Source organism: Rousettus aegyptiacus, unplaced genomic scaffold, assembly GCF_014176215.1.
Source record: "Rousettus aegyptiacus isolate mRouAeg1 unplaced genomic scaffold, mRouAeg1.p scaffold_m13_p_6, whole genome shotgun sequence".
NCBI classification, from domain to species: domain Eukaryota; kingdom Metazoa; phylum Chordata; class Mammalia; order Chiroptera; family Pteropodidae; genus Rousettus; species Rousettus aegyptiacus.
Genome location: NW_023416309.1, coordinates 34,085,287 through 34,094,600, shown reverse-complemented (window position 1 = coordinate 34,094,600; position 9,314 = coordinate 34,085,287). Strand labels below are relative to the sequence as shown.

The window sequence follows — 9,314 nt, the reverse complement described above, 5'->3', positions numbered from 1 at the left end:
AATGAATACCTAGGTGTGCCAAGTAATGAGCTAAGCATTTTATATATTCTGTGTCATTTAATTCTTACAGTATACTCTATGATGCAAAACTTATTGTTATTCCCATTTAAAGCTGGGGGAATTCAGGCGCAGAGGGGTTTGGGAACTTGCTCAAGGTTATGAAGTACTAGCACTGAAATTTTCAAACAAGGCATTTATCTCTAGAGTCTATCCTGGTGACCACTACACTTGACTTGAGAAATGCCTGCACAAATGTGTAAAAAGAAACAACCAAACTAGATTGGGTAAATAGGTTCTGGTACTTACAGTAACACATTACTCTGGAACTAATAAACAGCCAAGATGCAGCTCCACAAATAGACATGCAAAGACACCCAAGATGTATTGTTCATGAAAAAAAAGCATTTTACAGATAGGCTCATTTGTGTTTTTAAAAATTAAAAAGCCTTATAGATGTCTTTGTAGCTGTGTAGAAAAAGGTCTAAAAAGGAAGGTACACACCAAAACAACTCTAAGAATCAGGATATGGAAGAATGGAAATGTTCTCTTTAAACTTTGAAATGCTTCTATATTAATTGCAGTTTTTGCAATGATATTTAGGAAATTTAGGAAAAAAATTTTTTTTTTCTCTATAGAAAAAAACAAATCCTGAAGATATATTCCAAACTATTAAGTGTTATCATTTCTGGAGGGCTAGGGAGTGGACTGACTTTTTATTTCTATGTTATATATTTCTGCAATGTTAAAATTTTTACAAGGAGAATATATTAATTTTATAAGGTGAAAACCACAATAAATATACATTTTACCAAAGGTATTTTTGCCTTGGTAAAGAGATTTGGTGAGAAATCTATATATAACACCTTGTTTTGAGAATTCTAACTGCAAATTCCCCTGAGACACAATTCCTTTCTTCTGATATCACTGTTATGCAAATACAGGTGATACTTCATTTGCTAAAAACCACTCTACAGTTGACATGAACTGTGTTGAAGTTGCAGAGACCAGCCATTTCTTCAGCCGGAATCCTTTACTGGAGCCCAGCTTCCAAAACCACAATCAAAACTACAGGAAACATGTCATGTTCTAATGTCTGTCTGTCTCATCCATCCATCCGTCCGTCCATCCATCGCCCCCCTTCTCCCTCTCTCTTCCTCTCTAGTTGTGTTATTAAATCCTAGAACTTTAGAAGATAAATTTAACGTAAATTTTCTAAGCTTCTTCAATTTGTTATTAATTGTTAATGACTGCTGAATAAAGTTGTGAGAAAGGGGAGGGGGGAAGGAAACAGTTCCCAGTGTTCAGTTGTCACGGTCGGTGGGCAGTAAATCAAGATGCTATGGAATCTGCTGGCTTTTCATCAGATTGCCCAGAAGACCATAAATATTGCTTCACGCAGGCAGTTCAAAAATAAAATTCCAGAGAAACAAAAGCTATTTCAGGAGGATAATGGAATTCCAGTGCATCTAAAGGGTGGGGTAGCTGATACGCTCCTGTATAGCGCTCCCATGATTCCTACAGTTGGTGGAACAGCATATGCCATATATCAACTGGCTATGGCTTCCCTTCCCAAGAAGCAGGATTGACTTCAGGTTATCTTCCTGGCAATCAGTTGGTTCAATTCCATCAGCTCCCTATGAACCAGTAAGCTGTTAAATAACTGAATTCGTCTTGGGGATTAATATTTATTGACTTGTACTAATGCCACCAATAAAGCAGTCTTCACCAAAAAAAAAAAAAAAAGAAAGAAACAAAATCCCCTGAGGCTGGAGCAAAGCCGTGCCCTTCTAGGCTCACACACACAGTACCGGAAGGATACTCTGCAAAACCTAGTTATTAATCCCAAAGATTTCTGTGAGTTATTTTTTAAAAAGATGATGGGAATATCAAAAATTAATAGAGGCTAGTTACATGCGGCAAATAGGACTGAGGAATGGTTTCTATATCAACCAAAGTTTTGACAACAGGCATGTAATATTCAGGGAATCAGGAAATGGGACAGGGCAGCTTTTAACTTTTTAAATTTTGTTCTGTTTGATATTTTTATCACAGCACATAATACTGTTATAATTTATTTTTATAAAAAAGGTAATATGTTATTCATGTTGTGTGTTTTTTGAATCCATGGTACTTTGGGGACTTTCTTAAACTGTAAGTGGACAACATGAAGTCTGCTCTGATGAAAATGATGTGAAATTTGGCCATTTCTACACTCCTCCACTTTTTAGACAATAATTACATTTTGTTGGAAGGGTCAGATTTGTCCATATAAAAAGAAAGCCAAATGTTAGGTGGAGAAGGTAGGATACAAAGACTTCCCTCTCAATATTTCTGTGTTTTGGGGAACACTGAGTGGGTTGAGATAAGACTAAGAACATTAGATTGGATTGTTGGTCTCAATTCTTAATTCCTGTGTAATAAAGTTCACATCTTCATTCTTGCTATGTATGGCCTCATGGTAAGTAGAATGTACTGCTTCACCCCCTGAGTTTGTGTTTGACTGTGCAAATCACTTGGCCCTGTTAGCAGACATGAAATGAGCAGAGATTTGAAAAGGTTTTGTTCGGTCTGCTCTCTTACTCTCTTGCTTTTCACCACGAGAAGACTATTCCATGGGTAGGCACTGGTCTAAGGAGGATGAGAGACATGTGGAGCAGACCTGAACCCAACCCGAGGCTTGGAACCAAGCTCAGCGAAGCCCAGCCTACATATGGGAGAAGCAAGACATAAATGCGTGTGCTATATGCCATTGAGATTATGTGGTTATTCATAAGGGAAAGAAGCTGACTAATACAGATACTAACTCAGGGAGGGCCTCCCCTAAAGAAGAGTCGGCTCCCTACCATTTCACTACATGGTGAAGGGCACCAATTGACAAGCATCCCACATCTCCACGGAGCTTCCAGTCAGCTTTTCAGTGCATTAATTTTAAATATTAAAGGGCAGCCAAGGGTTACCAGGTACTTGGGGGGAAAAACTCAGTAGAAACAAGACAATGCAAAGAATGGAGCAAAACATTTTAAAAAGTTATAATTAATACTCTTGATTAGATAAGAGAAGATATTACATCTAAAGCCAAGGTCAGGAACAGGAGGCTATTGCCATATGGAAAAAAGAATGGGGAAATTCAGAGAATAATGAAGACCTCTTAGAAATTTAAAATAGTCAAATTAAAACTTACCATAGAAGGATTGGAAGTTAAAGTCAGGTAACTCATGGTAAAGAGTTGGATCATCAAAGGGAGAAGATAAAATTCAAGCATTGATTCAGGAAATTCAACATCTGACTAATAGGAATTGTCAAAAAAGAGCTCAAAGGGGAAAAATTGTCAAGGAATAATTCAAGAAAGTTTCCTATGAACGAAGAACACAAGTCTTATTGAAAGAGCCCATCATGTGTCCATTATAGGGTCACAAAATTTTAGAATATCAAGCATAAAGAAAAGTTCCTAAAAAACATTTAGAGGAAACAAAGGTTACTGTCAAAGGACCAGGATTCCATGACATTGGCTTTCTCAAACATCAGCATGAGGAACAAAGCAAAATAATGCTGTAAAATTCTGCAGGAAAATGATTTGTAAGCCAAAATTCTTTCAATTAAATGCCAGAATAGAATAAAGACATTTAAAACATACAAAGTTTCAAAAAAAAATTTTTTTTTGTACCAGAGGATGTATTCCACTAAAAATGGGGGTGGGGGGAGGGAGGGATAAAGAAAACAGGAAAATATCAGATCAAGGATCCAGAAATCCAATACCAGGGCTGCCTGCCCCTCCCAGGATGTATAGCTCAGAAAGCCATGGATGGACTAGATTTCTGCCTCATTGCTCCCTCAGCTGGCCACAAACTGAGGTAGCTCTATCAACATGAAGGAGAAATGAAGCATTTGTATTTCAGTTGTGACAAGTCTAGGTAACAAGTTCTTCCAGTTTGGAGCAGGCAAACAGCTCCAGGAGAAAAGTATCTAGGGAAAAAAAAATGGAACTAATGTATTTAAAAGAATGGAAAGTTTTACTGATAGGCATGTGGCAGGAAGTATAGGGTCTGGGGAAATTTTTAAATAAGTTCTTACAGGGTCAGGCACATGGGGAAAAAGAGTCAGTTATGAACTACAGCAAAAAGTAAAGGGGTCATAGAAAAATCAAGGTGTGGTTCAACAGTAAACTTATGTGGTCATAATCATGTGATATAACTATGCTGGGGATGAGCAGAAGGGAAGATAGGTGTTGCTCTTTGAGAGAGCTAATTTCTAGAAGTGAGAAGTCAATAAATAATGGTGGGAAAAAATGAAGCAAGGAATGGCTGTATATTATTTAGAAACGTGGAGATAGATACCAGTAGCTAAAATTGCTGAGAATCTATCTTAGGAGAGTGAGATTTGGAGATGTAGCTTTTACAAATAGAACCATGTATTACTTTGATAAAGACAAAATGTAATTTTTAAATGAGTGTCCAGGTCCAGACATGAAATAACTGCTGATAAACAGTGCCAGAAATACTAATTTTTATCAAAGTGAGGGCCTGGAGTTTCAGGCCAAACTCAGTGCAGCTCCTCTTACTGGGGCTTTAGGCAAATAACACTTTAAAAAAGTTGGTCCTTGTCACCAGAGCTTCATCATTCTACCTTGTGACAGCTCAGTACTTTTTGGACTGCAGAGGATTCCTGTGGTCCACTGGGTGTCTAAATGTCCCCATTAGCCACCCTATATCTATTGAAGTTGCAAAAGAGACCCATGGGCTAGGGCCTAGTCCTACTGCTTTCATAAATTAATTGTTAGGCCTTGGAAAAGCCTATAAAATCCACTTTAACTCACAATCAAGTTGAACTACTGGATAAAAATCATCCTAGAGATTCCTCAGAGGAAGTGTAAAATTGTTGTTTAAACTGTATTTGGTGAAAATGATAAATGAAGCACTATTGAGTAATGTGTGAAGGAAGGAAAACAAAAAAAAAATAAGTCAGTTTAAGATGGTAAATTTTATGTTATTTTTTAAACCATAATTTAAAAAATTTTGGAGGACTTATTAGGGGTAGTTGGGTGAGAAGCTTTGAAAAGAAATAACCATTATTAATACCTCAGAAAAAGAGGGGTGTTGAACTGATTAACAAGATGGTCAGAAAGTTCATGTTTTTTATTAATTACTATAAGAAGGAGATAAAAGACCATTAGTTGAAAAATAATTATATTAGTATGAATAACCAAACTAGAACTGGCAGCTGCTGGTAAAAATCGGGGTACAGCAAAGCTTTGAAAACCTCAGAAATCTGTGTCAAATAGGTAAATTAAATTAATGGCTGAATTAACTAGAAGAAAGTGGCTTCTTATAAAGGTAGACTTCAAGCTCCATGAGAGCAGGAGCCAAATCTTGTCTCATTTGTTGCTGTAGTGTACTGGGGAGTCACACCTCATTTATTTGTGAAATAAATGTACCATTTGCTCTAAATGCTAATTTTTTCATTTTATAATATAACTACAGGATTTTAATTACATGTATATGAATAGATTTCTTTATATAAGTGAGGAAACCATTGGTTTATTTGAATGATCACCAAATACTACTACTACTACTACTACTACTTCTTCTTCTTCTTCTTCTTCTTCTTCTTCTTCTTCTTCTTCTTCTTCTTCTTCTTCTTCTACTACTACTACTACTACTACTACTACTACTACTACTACTACTACTACTACAACAACAACAATGGGGTTGCTTGAGTATTCAGCCAAAGCCATCAAATCCTTGCCACTCACCGACCCACTTTTGCAGCAGACTAAGGGCTGGGATAGCATGGCAGTTGTAACCTTAGGAACTTTTGTTAAGAATTATATCACTATAATGAGATACTACTGCTATATACCCAATAAAAATGGCCTCAAATTTAAAATTATAGAAATGCAGTAGATGTCACCGCCCGAGGAATGAACAAATAGAATAGGCAGATAGAGGAGAGGAGAGCGCTTGAGGCACTTAACCTCCATGTTCTTATCTGCTAAATGGGGAAAATAAAGAGTGTAGAAATCAACAGAAGACAAATACATCTAGAATTGGTTCATAGATGTGTCATCTAAACAAAAAAAGTTGAAATTCTTCTTCTTCTGTTCTAAAGACTCAAACAATTGCTCTCCTCTGTCCATTAAAGATCAACTAACTGAAAAGCTTCAGCAAAAAGAAGGCAGATTCCAGAATGTTCATTTATTAAGTTTTGGTGAGAACTACAGTTCTCATATGGACAGACCAGCATACTGTGGCCTTATCATTGGCACATTCTTGCCTAGTGATCAAGTTGCAGGGAAAGAGAGATCGTTAATTCACATGGTTGTCATCAAGACCAGATGGGACACCCAAGATGCAGGCAGCATCTCCATTAGGCTGGTCTCTTGCAGGGCTTCGGAGAGTTGTCTGGTGGATATGGCATCAGAGCAAGAGGAGCTGGACAGCTCTAAAGTGTACTGGCCTTAGGCTGAGAGACCCTCATTCCTCCTTAACCATAGGGAGGGCGTTAACAGTTGAACCAGAAATACCTGAAGTTCACCTCCTAAGCTGTCTCATGCCAGTGACTAATAGCTGTCACTGCGTGTCTCATTTATTGCTGCATAGCAAACTATTTTTATTTAGTTGGCAATTTTGTGTCAGGAATGGTTCAGCCAGGTAATTTGTCTCTGATCCACATAGCATTGGCTGGGATGGGCTGGGGCTGGAGGATTCATTTCCTAGATGGCTCTATCACTTACCATGTCTGCCACCTCTGTACTCTGTTCTCTCCCAGCCCCTCTCTCTACATGTAGCATCTTATCATCTAGGGACTCTCCACTTGGCTTGGGATAAATTTTATATGAATATATATATATATGTATATATATGTATGGGAATGTTAAAGATAGTAGGTCATCTGATGGATAGTCAGGAGTCTGGAGGAGTTCACTTCGTGTAAACGGAGAAATCCAAAGACTGAGCCCTGGGGCTCTCCAACACTTAGAATTTGGAGAATAAAGAAGATCCAATAAATGAGACTGGAAATGAACAGCCAGTGCAGTGGGAGGAGAATCGGGATTGTACTCCAAAAGCCAAATGAAGAATCTATTTCAAGAATGAAGCTATAACATTGTCAAATACTTTATATAAATTAAGTAGGACTAGGACTAGGAATTGACTATTGGATTTAGCAAAGAAGTAATTGATGAACTTGTTTAAAGTAGTTTTGGTGATGTGTGGGATGTAGGGGGTTAAAGCATGGCTGACATAGGTTCAAGAGAGAAAGGGCCCAAATATCTATCAACAAATGATGAGTAAATAAAATGTGATATATCCATACAATGGAATATTATTCAGCTATAACAAGGAATGAATTACTGAAATATTCTACAAGATGGATGAATCATGGAAACATTATGCTAAGTGACAGCAGACAGACACAAATACTATATATTATATGAGTGTATTTAAGTGAAATGTCCAGGATAGGCACATTCAGACAGAAAGTAGATTAGTGGTTGCCAGGGACTAGGGGAGGGGGAATTTGGGACTGACTGCTGTTAGGTATAGGGATTTGGGGGAGGATAATAAAAATGTTCTGGAATTAGATAGTGGTAATAGCTGTACAACTCTGTGAAACTATTATGATACTTCAGCATGAACCACTGAATTTTAACCTTTAAATGGTGAATTTTATGTTATTTAAATTGTATCTCAATAAAAAATTTTAAAAATAGAATGCAAAGGGACAAAGTGGATACATGAACAACTCTTCTGAGGAGCTTTGCTGTAAGAAGAGTAGACAGTATTTAGAAGGGGATGCAAGTCAAAACATTTTTTTAAAGATGGAAGACTATGTGTGTGAATGTTTCATTAGAAAGGAAAAAAATTCTGATTTCTGATACAAGTGACCTTGGATAGGAACACTGATAGTTTGTCCATAAGAGGAGAGGTAGATTATATCATATAGAGATATAGATAGTGATGAAGAGAGTTTTGAGGGATTTGGAGGACTTGGTGGATTTTCTTCTGATTGCTTCTAATTTCTCAGCAAAGTAGGAAGCAGGAAGCAAGGTCATCAGTGGAGACTAAAGGTGAGGAGGGAGGTGTTAAGATTTGAGGAGTAGAAGTTGTGAAGGGGTCATCTACAAGAAGTGAGGTGCCGAATAGACAATACAGGAGAGTCTCAGTTCGCTGACGCCCTAACCCATACAGTTGGCTAGCAAAAATTTTGAATTGACCTATGCTGTGAATTTACATGAGATGATACACATAAAAATTTTGACCAACAGTTGAAACAGAACACGTGATTTGTGATTCTTACTATTTGCTAGTATGATAGGTAACTTTGTATCTCATTATAGTTTTAATTTGGATATTTCTTATTTTGAATTAGGCTAAATATCTTTTTACATATTTCAGAGCCATTTTGTTGGTAAACTGATCCCATACTTTTTTAAAAAATTGGGTTAATAGTCTTTTGTTTACTGATTTAAAGAGACATGAAGGAAATTAGTTTGGTATAATGAGTTGACTTTGTTTTGCATTTATTTCAACTTAATGTTATTTTATACACTTTTAAATGTAATTAGAATTTACAATCTTTTATTTCTTAAAGAACTTTCAAGCTGTGAAATGAAACTCTTCCATATTTTCATGTAGTATTAAAATTTTTTAACAGACTATATTTTAGAAGTTTTAGATTTATGGAAATATTGAGCAGATAATACACTGTTCCCATATACCTGTCTCCACCTAGTTTCCCTTATTATTAACATTATTGTGGTACATTTGTTATTGTGAGTGAACCAGTATTGACATATTATTACTAACTAAAGCCTACAGTTTACCTTTAGATTTATTCTTTGTCTTACATAGTTCTATGGACTTCGAATAATGCACAATGTCATGTATCCACCATGAACGGTATCATATAGGATAGTTTCACTGCCCTAAATATCCTGTGCTTCACCTGTTCATTATCCTCTTCCCCCAACCCCCTAGAAACAACTGATTTTTAAAATTATCTCTACAGTTTTGTCTTTTCCAGAATGCCATATAGTTGGAATCATATAGCCTTTTCAAGTCTGGTTTCTTTTACTTAGCCATAAGCATTTAGGGTTCTTCCATGTCTTTGATGTGGCTTGATAGTTTTTTTTTTGCTAAATAATAATTCACCGTATGGATGGATGTACCAGTTTGCCCATTCACCTTGAAAGATATCTCTCAGCTGCTTTCAGTTTCTGATAATTATGAATAAAGCTGCTATAATCATGTGTATGCAGGTTTTTGTATGGACATAGTTTTCAATTATGAAAATTGTGAGTGCAATTGTTTGATGAT

At 36.5% G+C, this 9,314-nt stretch overlaps 1 protein-coding gene across 1 annotated transcript; it reads left to right on the top strand.

Annotated features, from left to right (window-relative positions):
* The first annotated feature begins 1,303 nt into the window (after nt 1–1,303).
* Nucleotides 1,304–1,640, top strand: LOC118603974 (cytochrome c oxidase subunit 7A2, mitochondrial-like). Its single transcript, XM_036223529.1, has one exon. The coding sequence runs from the start codon at nt 1,335–1,337 to the stop codon at nt 1,584–1,586; it is 252 nt and encodes an 83-aa protein (XP_036079422.1). The 5' UTR covers nt 1,304–1,334; the 3' UTR covers nt 1,587–1,640.
* Nucleotides 1,641–9,314: the final 7,674 nt, after the last annotated feature.

Coding starts and splice junctions, on each gene's coding strand:
- LOC118603974 (XM_036223529.1), top strand. CDS start 1,335: ATGCTATGGAATCTGCTGGCTTTTCATCAGATTGCCCAGAAGACCATA.